This window comes from Belonocnema kinseyi, chromosome 1, assembly GCF_010883055.1.
Source record: "Belonocnema kinseyi isolate 2016_QV_RU_SX_M_011 chromosome 1, B_treatae_v1, whole genome shotgun sequence".
NCBI lineage: Eukaryota > Metazoa > Arthropoda > Insecta > Hymenoptera > Cynipidae > Belonocnema > Belonocnema kinseyi.
Window position 1 is genome coordinate 114,714,262 of NC_046657.1, and position 13,865 is coordinate 114,728,126.

Below are 13,865 nucleotides of genomic sequence, written 5' to 3' on the forward strand. Positions count from 1 at the left end.
ATTCTTTGAAATATTTTAGGACAATTTTTTTTTATTTTGCAGATTAAAAAAAATTGAAGTTAAAGAATTTTCAAGTTTAAAAAAATAAACTAAAATTATACATTGTAAACAAAAGGGAATTTTTAAATAAATATTTCACAATTTTCAATGTTTATTTAACAATAGTTTTCAGGGTTTGAAGTTTTTCTATCTCACTTTGGGTGAAAGTTGCAACTATTATTTAATATTTAATTCCAATGTTGCAGGGCTTATTTTATTCCTCAAAAGATTCTCTGCAAAACTCATTGCGGCACGTTTTTATTAAAAAAACTTTGATTTAGGGATTAAAAAATCGTTATTTTTGTAAATAATCGGTTTTCATAAATAAAATTGTTTAAATAAAAACGTACTAATGAGATTTGCAAAGAATCCTTTAAGGAATAAAATTTAAGCACTGCATCATTAGAATTTAATAAGAATTGGAATTTTAGTCTATAGAGAAAAAAAGAACATTAAACTCTAAACAATTATTGTCAACTAAAGAAATTCCGAAATATTTTTTTCAAAATTTCACCTCGACTTCTTTTCCAAAATTATTTATAATTAACATTAGCATTTTTTCTCGATTTAAAAAATTATTTTGAACAAGTTTCATTTTTTGAAATTGAAATAACGCATGATAATATTCATAAATAATAATAAATTTAATAATTCACATAATTTGTTTATTAAAATATTTGAAAATCTGAAATGAATTTAAATCAATAAATAAAAAAATATTATATTATATAATATAAAGTACTATAAAATTTAGACTTTTTTCTTTTCAGATATTTAAAAATTGCACAAATAATTATACGTCTAATTGAATTGCGCATGAATAATAATTTGTTTTGGTTAGTAGGAATACACTGGGCAAGACGTCTAAACGCAGTGAATTTTATGAATTTCGCAAATTATTTTTAATTCCAAAGCTTAAAAATACCTGAAAGATTTATTATCTTTTGCCCAGAACTATCAGAAAATTATTATTTAACAAATATTTCTTTTAACACTTTCGCCTTGCATTATTTAAATTCTAGGCCAACTTCATAGCTGGCGCCACCACACGGCGACCGCCACCTCTCTGCCTTTCCCCTCTATAAACCGGAAATTCATGTACATTCATAAATGCAGTCAAAAAACTAAAGAATACTTTGCTAAATATGGCATCTTAATACTATATAAAGTCTCTCTCAGCAACAGAAAAATCGGGCCAACTTAATACTGATATCAGTCAATTAATTAAATCTAAATATATTATCTGATAAGACTCCTTCTGAGTTCGGTGTACTCGACATAAGCCGAGACGGTGACGACTTCTCTTGCGTAGTCAATAAGTTGGTGCCAGTCGCAGTTTCTCTGGGAAATGCAATATAATTATAGGTGAAATATCAATTTTATGGTAAAAAAAAAAGAAACCGTGAAAAATGCACCAAAATAGTTACTTTAATTTTGGAGACTTTAACGAAGCGTCCGAAAATTATTAGGCTATGTTTTGCCCTCGTCACTGTTGAATAGAAACGTTGAAAGCCTTCAGGAGTTATGAGATCTCTGTTTCGAAGACAGGATGCCAGGATAATGTCTTTTTCATGATTCAAAAATCCGTCAATAGTGTTTATCTCTATTTTGAATATTTGCGCTCTTCCAGCTGGTACTAATTCCATTCTGAAAAGTAAAACGCGTGTGTATAATAATAGAATTATACTATGGAAAAATGGTTTAGATAAATCATAAATAATAAATTATCGATGAAAAGTTAATTAACATAATAATCAATAATAGAAACAGGTATAAAATTGACATTGCCAAAGATTTCAAAAATATTTCGCAGATATCCAAAGATTTCAGAAATATTTCACAAAAATTTGAATAATTTCCTAAAGGTTTCAAAAATATTTTTCGCAAAAATTTCCGATATGTTTAAAAGATTGCACAAAGATTTTCAAACTTTTCCAAAGATTTCATGAAGGATTCGGATAGATTTAAAAGATCTCACAAAGACTTCACTTATTTCACAAAGATTTCAAATGTTTCACAATTATTTTAAATATTTCGTATAGATTTCCAAAGATTTCACAAATATTTGTCGGATTTCCCAAAGATTTTGGATAAATAAAAAAATTTTCACAAATACTTTAATGACTTTTAAAAGATTCCAATAATTCCACAAATATTATGAAATATTTTTTTTTTAGTATTTCAAATATTTAGGCAAGATTTCCAAATATTTTACGAAAATTTCAATCATATCTCCAAGATTTCACAAAGATTAAAAATATTTCGCAAATATTTCCAAAAGAGCACAAACATTTTCATGATTTCCCAAAGATTTAAGAAATTTCATAAATATTTTGCAGACTTCAATTATTTGCACAAATATTACTAGATATTTCTAAAATATTTTTAATATCTTGCAAAGACATACAAAGATTTCACAATAATTTTAATGATAATATAAGTATTTCAAAATTCAGAAAGGTTTCAGTAATTTCACAAATATCATCAAATGTGACAAAAATATTTTTAATATTTCGAAAATCTTTTTAAAGATTTGATATAAATTGCAAAAATATTTAAATTACTTCCCAAAGATTTCAAATATTTCACAAAGATTTTAGGTAGATTTCAAAGATTCAATGATTTCCCCAAGATTTCAATTATTTCACAAAAATCACCAAATATTTAAAAAATATTTAAATTATTTCACACAAATTTCAGATAGACTTCAAATAGTGCACAAAGAGTTCCATAATTTCTCAATTATCATCAACTATTTCAAAAATATTTTGCAAAGATTTGATAAATATTTTACAAATATTTCAATGATTTCCAAAAGATTTCAATATTTTCACAACTATAAGCGAATATTTCAAAAATATATCAAATATTTTTTTAAGATTTCACAAAGACTTCGGATAAATTTAAAAGATTTTATAAAAATTTTAGATAGATTTCAAAGAATGCACAAATATTTCAACAATTTTACAAATATAAAATATTTTTAAATTATTTAAAATATTTTGCAAAGATTTCACCAATATTTCAATAATTCTCCAACGATTTCAAATATTTCGCAAAGATTTTAGACAGATTTCAAAGATTGCACAAAGTTGAATGAATTTTAAGACATTTAAATGATTTATCAAAGATTTCAATAATTTCACAAATATCGTCAAATGATAAAAAAATAATTCAAAAATTTCACAAAGATTTCATTAATATTTCAATGATTACCCAAAATTTTCACAAAGATTTCAAATACCTCGCAAACAATTTCTAGATAGATTCAAAAGATTGCACAAAGATTCAAAGATTTCCAAAACATTTAAATAATTTGACAAATATTACCAACTATTTCAAATATTTTCATAATATTTTTAAAGATTCTACAAAGATTGTAAGGATTTTTTAAGGGTTTAAAAATTTCGAATGGGTTTGAAAGATTTCAAAAAATGCTAGATTGATTTCAAAGAGTGCACAAAGAATTCAATAATTTGTAACATATCATCAAACATTTCAAAAAAGTTTCAAATATTTTGCAAAGATTTCACAAAAATTTCAATGATTTCCCAAAGATGTCAAATATTTCGAAAATATTTTAGATAGATTTCAAAGATTGCACAAAGATTGAATAATTTGCCAAAGATTTCAATAATTTCACAAAATTTACCAAATATTTCAAAAATATTTCAAATATCTTACAAATATTACCAAATATTTTACAAAGATTTGCAAAGATTTCACAAAGATTTCAATGATTTTCTAAGGATTTAAAACATTTAAAATATTTCGGATTGATTAAAAATATTCTATAACGATTTCCATTATCTCACAAAAATTCAGATAGATTTCTAAGAATGCACAAAGATTTCAATAATTTCACAAATATCATCAAATATTTCGCAAATGTTTCTAAAGAATTGATGCAAATTGCACAAAGATTCAATAATTTACCAAAGATTTCAAATATTTCAAATATCTTACAAGATTTCAAAAAGATTGCAATGATTTGCTAATGATTTAAAAATTTTCAAATATTTCGTATTGATTTAAAATATTACATTAAGATTTTAATTATTTCACAAAAATTTCAGATAGATTTCAGAGTGCACAAAGATTTCAACAATTTTATAAATATCATCAAATATTTCAAAATTATTTAAAATAATTTAACAATATTTCAATGATTTCCCGAAGACTTCAAATATTTCGTAATGATTTCAGACAGATTTCAAAGATTACACAAAGATTCAATAATTTCCCAAACATTTCAATAATTTCACAAATATCAAATATTTCAAAAATATTTTAAATATTTTTTGCAAAGATTACATAAAGATAAATATTTCACCAATATTTCAATAATTTCCCGGAGATTTCACAAAGATTTCAAAAATGTCGAAAATATTTGAGACAAATTTTAAAAATTGCACAAAGATTACATTTATTTCACAAATATTTCATAAATAATTCAAAGATTTCATAAATATTTCACCAATATATCAACGATTTCCCAAAGATTACAGAAAGGTTTCAAATAGTTCGAAAATATTTTAGATAGAATTAAAAAATGTTTAAACAATAATTAATAATATTAACCATTTTGAATTGAAGACTTATGAAATTATGAAAAATAAAATGATTGGAGATTTTGGACAATTTAATCAGAAAAAGGAATTAAATTGTATAATTTCTAAACAGAAGCCCTGAAAAGTAAGCCATTTTATTTCAGATAAAAATGTAGAAAATAGGACAACGTCAAAAACTTAGAAAATTAAAATTTTAAGTTTAGATCCTTGAAAATTCAGAGGAATTGAAATTGTATTATCTTTAATTGAAAGCGCTGAAAATTAAATAATTAAAAACTTTTGAATTTGAACAATTCTAAATTCAAACCGATGAATATTTGATAATTTAATATTGAAAACTAAATTGGATCTTTTAAAGTCAAAACTTCTGATATTATGGAGTTTTCCATGGTTATTACATAACGAAATTATAGTTCGAACTTTATTTGAAACTGAAGAAATGTATTCGCAAAACATTGTGATATTAAACCTTTTTTTTATAATCAAACCCTTTAAAATTTCAACTATTTGAAGTAAATTTATATAACTCAAAAACTAATAATGTCTAAATTGCTAATTAAGCTTTCCAAAATGCAACCAATTAAATTTTTAGTTTCAAAATTAAAAATCTATGAATGAACGTTCCACATGTAAATTTAGAACTCTAAATTGTAAACATTTGAAATTACCGAAATTATTAATTTACTGCTCTATCAATTTCAGTTAGATAGTTTAATTTTGATCTTATTTTATTTTGGAAATCTAATTTTTAAATTTCTAATTTCAAATCTTCCTTTAAAATTATTAATCACTCGTAAAAATTTAAAATTAAATTTCCAATTCAATATTGCTGTGATATGCTTCAATTTTTTGAAATTGTACAATTTTAAGTTTTGGAATTTCGAAATCGCTTGATATTTACATCTAAAATTATCAACTTCAAAACTGACTATCAAGGCTTTTGGTATGAAATTTTGGAATATTTAATAGCAGCATAATATTGTCATTTTGACTAATTATTTGAATTTGAAATTTAACATTTAAAACCTCCGAGAATTAATCTAATAATTAATTTAAGAAAAAATTTAGTTTCAAGGCCTCAGATTAAATTGTTTGAGAATAGCGCATTCAAATTTATTATTTTGAATAAAAATTATAGAAATTTTAGACAATAAATATATTATTAATAAGTATCATATTATCATGTAGTATGAAATGGCATTCAAAACGACTGGATATATTTTTCTAAGTAAAAATGTGATTTCTGTAAAAAAAATCACTGTTATTTTAACCTTCCAAAATTACAGAATTTCAAGTATTGGCCATTTTTATAAAATAAAAAAATTCCCGGTCATTTCCCGGTTTTTTCTTGGTTCGCAAAGACTTTCCACGGTCAATGAAATTTAAAAAAATCAAACTACATTCTAAACATTTTTCCATATAAAGTAATAAACAACAAATTAAAACATTCAAAGTGGAACCCTTGAATTCCAAACTTTTAAAATTGAAGTTTAAAAGTTTTTCAATTCAAAACTTGTGTATTCAAGTGCTCAAAAATTTACAAGTACCAAATGGAAGGTAGCATTTTTTTTCAATTAAACAATGTTAAGTGAAACGCAAATAAACTGCAAATTTTAGAACTTTTATAAATTATAGAGTTCGAAGATTCAAATTAAGTTTCTAAAATATAAATCCACGTTAACATTTTCAATAGTCTAAATTAAAGAATCAAGAAATGAACTTTAAAAACTTTCAAAATGATATTATTTTAAGTAATTTTAAGCTCGACAGATTAAAAATGGAAAAATGATTTTTTTTCAACTTCACAGTTCTTAAATTAGAAGTTAAATTATTTTTATATAAATAACAATAGAGCACTTAATGTTTGTAAAAATATTAGGGTAATATTAAGAGACACTTAGAAGTTTTAAAAAGATTTGAATATTATTTAGAACTTAAAATAATTTGAAATCCTTACAGCCTAATTTAAAATAAAATTTAGATTTTTGCAGATTTCAAACCAAAATTGTATAATTTTTTTAAGAATTGTGAAAGACTACAAAAGAATAACATTTTTCTTAAGATTCTTGGGAAAATTGAAAATGATGTTTCACTTTGAAAAATTATTGTAACAGAAAGTTTAAGAAGATTTTAAGAGATTTAAAAAATGTTGAAAGAAGACATGGAAGATTTTAAGGAATTCATTTAATTTTCTGGATTTTCAAAAATTGTAGGAAAATTTCGATTAATTTTGAAATATATTTAGAAGTTCTGAAAAAAATGTTAACACACTTCGTCTGAATTACTTGAAATAATTTCAAGTTTTTAATTAATTTTGAATCTTTTCAAAACTTGTACATATCTCTTAAAATTACTGAAATTTTTTCTAGAAATAATAAGTGTTCAATTGTTAATTATGCGTCAAAATAAAAAATTGTACTTATAAATTAAACACTTTTTAAATAGAACAATTAAAACTGTAACGCTAAAAGTTTGAAAGTTTTTAGAAAATCTAAAAATTCAAAGCTTTCTATGTAAAACAATTCAGTTTCAAATTGTTTTCTTTTAAATATTTGGTTTCAATTTACTCGTCTTAAATGAACAGTGAAATATTGCTAAATATTAAATACTTATTCTTTTTCTAAATTAGGAAATTTCAAATTAAATGGGATAAGAGTTAAATGATTTAGACTGACAATATTTTAAATTTAATAAAACCTTTAATTATGACTATATTATTTTGAATTTACTTTTAAGTTGAAAATAGTAAAACGCACGTTTACATTTTTTAATAGCTGAAAAAATTAATAGAAATAATATGTTAATAAATTTATTTATCAAATTTAACATAAAAAAATAATATAAAGGATCACCTGAAACTCTGAATTAAAAATATATTATTGATAAATCGTGAAAATTTTTATATAAAAATAAAATTATCAGACTAAATGATATATTAATTTCAATTATTATCAAGACTTTCGGATTGAAACAGTTACAATCTGGAAATTCTCAAATTTTGAACGGATCTAGAATTGTTTGGTCAAATAAATTATTGTTCAGATTTCTATACTTAGAGTACAGATCCATTCTAAAAATTATTTATTTATTTATATTCACAGTTGAAAAAATAAAACTGATTTATATCAAAAATTTTCAACTTCAAATGCTTTTAATTTTTAATTGTTTAAACACTCAAAACTGCACTTTAATTATTTTAAAAACTGTCAAAATCGAACTTGGTCAGATTTTTCTTTTGAAAATTCGTAAAATTCCCGGTTTCCCGGTCCGGCGGCCACCTTGTTTTTTATTTAAAAAATCTTCGATTTTAAAAACTTCTAATTTTTTTTTAAACCTTTAAAACTGCATTTTAAAATTCTTTAAATTAAAATATATGTTTAAAAGTTAAAAATTTTTAAAGTAAAAGATTTTCGAATTAAGCATTATAAACTAAATGACATAATAATTTATAAAAACTACAATTTAGGAAAATATTTAAAAACGGTTGAAATAAAAGTTGGAAAAAATTTTTATTCTAAAAATTTGGTCAAATTCCCGGTAAAAAATAAATTCACTGTCATTTCCCGGTTTTCCCCGGTTCCATGAAATTTCCGGCCATTTCCCGGTTTTCCGGTCTAGGAGCCCCCCTGTATATGCTCTCTAATTGGGAACTTTAAAAAAATTCCAAAATGCACCTAATTTTCAAAAACGCATTTATTTTTTTGAGGATTCGACCAAAGTTAGGATCGATATGCTTTAAAATTAATAAAAATGTAGACGACCCAAGTCCCTTTCTTAAACTAAAATTAATCAAATAAATGTAAATTAAATATTTTCTTACACATTTTTAATCTCCTGCTCCACGCGTTCCTTCGCCTCAATATTCGAAATAATTACTCCCACTGAGATATTTCTTTCCAGCCTTCGCAAATCTCCAAAAGACGCAATACACTGTATGATCCTCGAGGAAAATACGGCTTCATTGTCTATGAAGTTTTCCGTAAAACTGAGATTGAAGATTCGCAGGGCATACAGCGGAAACGGAACTCGCAATTCGACCGCATTGGAGGTTGTATCCATCATGAAAACCCTTGACTGGATCAGCCAGCGTTCAATCTCCATCGCTATTCTGTACTGAGTTCGTAATTTCATTACCGGGTTTCTTTTAGCGCGCGAAAAATTCTTTGTAAGACGAGAAAATAGTGAACTTCCTGCTCGTAAATTTTGTAGTTCCTACAAAATGTATTACCATATTTCATATATATTTTTAATAACAGATTTTCAAAAAATATATATTTACTACATTAACTAAATAACATTTTTTTTAATCCTCACCTTGGAAATGTTGGCCATCGGCCTTTTTTCTTGGTCTCCCAACATTACCAAAGTCTTCACCCCGAATGATAAAGTTTTCAATGCTTCAAATTCTGATATCTGTGCTGCTTCGTCCACGATACACAAGGATATGGTTTTTTGCCTGTTTCGAATACACGAATTAAATTTATTTTGTCAACATTTTTTTTTTAATCAGAGATCAGAGACATGCTTCTAAATTATGGATCGTACTTAAATTACGTAACAGCTTAAGGGGGAACGGAAAAACTTTCTCCTTAAGATTATTTTTTTCAGCTATAAATTTTATTATTTGGTTAAAAATCTAACGATTTTTTAAAAAAGACATCCTTTTTGGTTGCAAATTGAACTATTTAGTTACAAACTCGTCTTATTGTGTTAAAAATGCAACTCATTTTTTGTAGAACATTAACGATTTGTTAAGAATTTATATTTTGTTGCTGACAAGACAACTGAAATTTATTTGGGTAAAAATTCAACTCTTTTTCGAAAGCTTGCCTTTTTTGATTTAAAAGTTCATATTTTTCAGTATAAATATTGCAGCCTTCTTAGAAAAAATGTGACTGTTTTGAAAATTAAACTGTCCTAGAAAATTCACTTTTTTGTTTAAAAATCCTATTTTTGTGTTAAAAAGTCAATTGAAATATTGAAATTCACATGTATGAGTAGAATTTTCATTTTTCTCGAGCAAAATTTCAACAACTGTTTGGTTGAAAATTTAACAATTTTCTAGGAAAGTCATACTTTTTGGTAAAAACTCTGCTTTTATGTGGAAAATTTAACTATTTCGTACGAAATTTACTTTTTGTTTAAAATTTACATCTTGGCGTTGTAAAATGAATTAAAATCTTTTCTGGATGAAAGTTTAACTTAAAAGAAAAATCTGTCGCTTTTATTACAAATTCATCTGTTTTACTACACATTTTAACTTGCTTGGATAAAAATGCAACTATTTGGTAGGTAATTTAACTATTTTGTTAAAAATTCTTTCTTTTTAGTTTAAAAATTTTGTCTTTTTAGATTAAAAATTAAATTTTTTCATAGCAATTTATTTGTTGGAAAAAAATCATATTTTGATCTTGAAAGGGCAAATGGAATCTTTTTTGATGAAAATACTACTGAAAATTATTTTTAAATAAAAATTCAACTATTTTAAGAGAAATTTCAACTTTTATAGATAAAAATGTAACTTTTTGATGGAGAATTCAACAACTTTGTTACAAAGTCATCCTTTTTGATGGAAAATTCGTCTTTTTGGATTGAAAATTCATTTTTTTCGTAGAAACTAATTTCTTGTTTAAAACTTCATATTTTGATCGTGAAAAGTCAACGGAAATATTTTGTAACAGAACATTTATCTTTTTGGTTTAAGAATTCATCTGTTTTCGTAGACATTTAGTTTTTTTATGAAACTTAAACTTTTTTATTAAATATTCTTCTTCTTTGCTTGAGCATTCAAATCCAAATTTATCTATTTCGTAGAAAATTTATTTTTTGTTTAAATTTAATCTTTTCTGAATGAAAAATCAATTTTTTTTTAAATTCTGTTTTTAATTAAAAATTCATCTGTTTTAAGAGAAAATTCATCTTTCTTGGATAAAAATGATATCGTTTGGTTAAAAATTAAACTATTTTGTTAAAAAGTCATACCTTATAGTTGCAAATTCTGTTTTTTTTTTCATTTAAATATTTCGCACGAAATTTACTTTTTGTTTAAAATTTATATTTTGGTGTTGAAAAATGAACTGAAATCTTTTCTGGATGAAAGTTCAAATTTTTAAAAATGTCTCTTTTATTTAAAATGTATCTGTTTTATTACAAATCATCTTGCTTAGATAAAAATACAACTGTTTGGTAGAGAATTTAACTATTTTATTAAAAATTCATTCTTTTTGGTTGAAAAAATTCGTATTTTGGATGAAAAATTCAAGTTTTTCGTAGAAATTTATTTGTTGTGTAAAATTTCATATTTTTAAAATAAAAAGGCAACTGTAATTTTTTTGATGAAAATTCAACTTGAATTTAAAAAAAATTAAGATTCAACTATTTTGAGATAAATTTAATCTTTTTTTTATACGCATACAACTATTTGGTGAAGAATTCAACAATTTTGTTAAAAAGTCATTATTTTTGGTTAAATTTCGTCTTTTTGGATTGAAAATTCGTTTTTTTAGTAGAAACTAATTTCTTGTTTAAAAATTCATCGTTTTCAGTAGATATTTCGTTTTTTTATGAAAATGCAACTTTTTCATTAACATTTTTTCTTCTTTGCTTGAGTATTTAAACCATTTCATTAAAACAAAATTGGTTGAAACATTTGTTTATTAAAGATTTGTATTTTTGGTTGAAAATCCATCTCTTTGGTTGAAAGTTGAACTATTTTCAAATATTTTGTAGAAAATTTACTTTTTGATTAAATTTAATATTTTGGTGTTGAGAAAAAAACTGAAATATTTTCTGGGTGAAAATTCATCTTTTCTTTTTGAAATTTTTTTCAATAAGAATTCATCTGTTTTAAGAGAATTGGTTAAAAGGCCACACTTTTTGGCTGCAAATTTTGTTTTTTTTGCATGTAACTATTTCATCTTGCTTTGGTAAAGAATACAACTATTTGGTAGAGAATTTAAATATTTTGTTATAAACTCATCCTCTTTGGATGAAGAAATTCGTCATTTTGGATTAAAAATTCTTTTTTTTTTTTCGTAGAAACTTATTTTTTGTATAAAAATTCATATTTTGATCTTGGAAAAGCAACTCGAGTCTTTTTGGATCAAAATTCAACTATTTTTTTTCTTTTCAATACAAATTTATCTGTTTTAAGATAAATTTTTTTAGTTTTTTTTTGGATAAAAATGCAACTATTTGGTGGAGAATTCAAAAATGTTGTTAAAAAGTCATCCTGTTTGGTTAATTTCATGTTTAAAAATTTATATTTTGATTCCAGAAAGTCAACTGAAATACGTTTTAACAGAAAATTTAACAATTTTTTGGCTTTATCTTTTTCACTTAAAAATTCATCTGTTTTTGAAGAAATTTCTTTTTTTGTTGCGAAAATCCAACTTTTTCATTAAAAATTCTTTTTCTTTGCTTGAGAATTCAACTATCTTATTTGAAAAATTTGATTGAATCATTTAGTTAAGAAAATTTGTTTTATGATTCTTATTTTTAGTTGAAAATTCATCTATTTGGTTGAAAGTTTAACCATTTTGTAAGAAATTAATCTTTTTTAATTAAAAATTCTACTAATTGGGTAAGATTTGAACTAAATTGTTTGAAATTCTTTTTTTTTATTGAAGGCTTACGTCTTCGGCTGAAAATATAACTGTTTAGTGGAAAAGCTTTTTTTTTGTTGAAAACTAGATTTTTAAACTGAAACTGTAACTTTTATATATTTTTTTAGATTGATATTTTTTAGTTGAAAATTCCCCCTTTTTGGTCAAACAAAATTTTGGTTTAAAATTTCATTTTGGTTGGGTAAAAAAGCATCAGTTTCGTGTGAAATTAATTTTTTCTTGAAAAGCCGTATTTTTTGTTTAAAAATTCAACTTTTATATTGAAAAATTAACTTTAAATTGAATATTCAACTTTTATATAGAAAATTCGGCTTTTGGCTTGAAGGATCAACAATTTGGATAAAATTTTATTTCGCTCTTGAGCAAAAAATATTTGCTAAAAATTCGTCTTTTTGGCTTAAACATTTTTTTGTAAAAATTTTATTTTTTTATTAAAATATAAACTATTACATTTTTTAGGTTAAAACTTCAACTATTATGTTGAAAATTTAATTATTCTGTTGGAAATTCAAGAATTCTGTTAAAAAGCCATCTTTATAGTAGAAAATAAAAATTTTTTGTTTAGAAATCAATAAATTTAAAAAGTTAAATGTGTATCTGAAATGCTTTTTTATTCCGTTTGTAAAAAATTCTATGTTAAAAGTATAACAGAATTAAAATACAGATATTTGAATACTAATGGTCAAAGAAAATGAATAAGTAATCAAGGAAAAATCAGGGAATTTTGAAAATGAAGTACTCGGATTAATTAAAATTAAATTTTAGCTCAATTAATTTCGAAAATTTTAATTATAAAATTTTAATTAACCCTGATAAGAAAGGTATAAAAAATTAATTGATATTTTTTAATAATTAAATAAAATTTCTTTTAATTACCTAGATAACTGCTCCATGGCTTCGTGATTTGTGAGATTCGCAATATTACAGAAAATTAGATTTGCGCCCATTAAATGCGCCACGTTTCCTATCTCATACAATGGTTGCATTTGTTGTCTTGTCAAATCTCTGACCTTTTATTAAACAAAAACAAACCAAAAGAATCGTGTATTCAGTACATTTATTTTTAAACTATTTTAAATTCAAATTGATTTCGGAAGCTGCTTTTCAAAATTAGCTATACTTCTTCTTTTGTTATTAGATTTTCTTACCGTTATGTTATTATTGTTTACGGCCTGAAAAAAGACTTTGAAAACTGTCATCTTCAGTCCTGTAAATTTACATCCAGTCTGCTCATATTGCTGATTCAGTTTATCCATTCCTTCTTTGTAAACCTGAGTCTGGAAAAAAGAAAGATTTTTTATTTTCAAATCGAAAACGTATTTCAGTTTAAAAAACATACTTGATCTTTGATGGGCTTCCGGCCCTCTATTTGGTGGTATTTCGTTTGCTGTTTCGTAATGTACTTTGTTACCAAATACTCTAAACTCAATGTTTTTATTCGGTTGCTCGGTTCTTCATTGCAAGTAACATGGACCATATTGATACCTGTGAGTAAGTTAAAGAGGAAGGTGGAATAATAGAAATAAAATTTGCCCCTTTTTCCCGGTCGTTGAAAATTGGAACATTAAAATTTTTTAATTTGAGAACTTATTTATTTAAACCATCAAAAACTAAACTATTTAATTTTATA

General features: G+C 24.0%; 1 protein-coding gene across 1 annotated transcript in view; it reads right to left on the reverse strand.

Moving 5' to 3' along the window:
- Positions 1–804: 804 nt before the first annotated feature.
- The window catches only part of LOC117168362 (probable helicase senataxin), a 45,264-nt gene continuing 32,203 nt past the window's right edge, over positions 805–13,865 (reverse strand). Inside the window, exons 10-16 of the mRNA XM_033353954.1 lie at positions 13,575–13,720; positions 13,384–13,512; positions 13,112–13,245; positions 8,925–9,066; positions 8,431–8,822; positions 1,467–1,686; positions 805–1,380 (exon numbers count right to left, since the gene is read on the reverse strand). Coding sequence (XP_033209845.1) covers positions 1,279–1,380; positions 1,467–1,686; positions 8,431–8,822; positions 8,925–9,066; positions 13,112–13,245; positions 13,384–13,512; positions 13,575–13,720 — 1,265 coding nt within the window. The 3' untranslated portion in view covers positions 805–1,278. The remainder of the gene's footprint in view (positions 1,381–1,466; positions 1,687–8,430; positions 8,823–8,924; positions 9,067–13,111; positions 13,246–13,383; positions 13,513–13,574; positions 13,721–13,865) is intronic.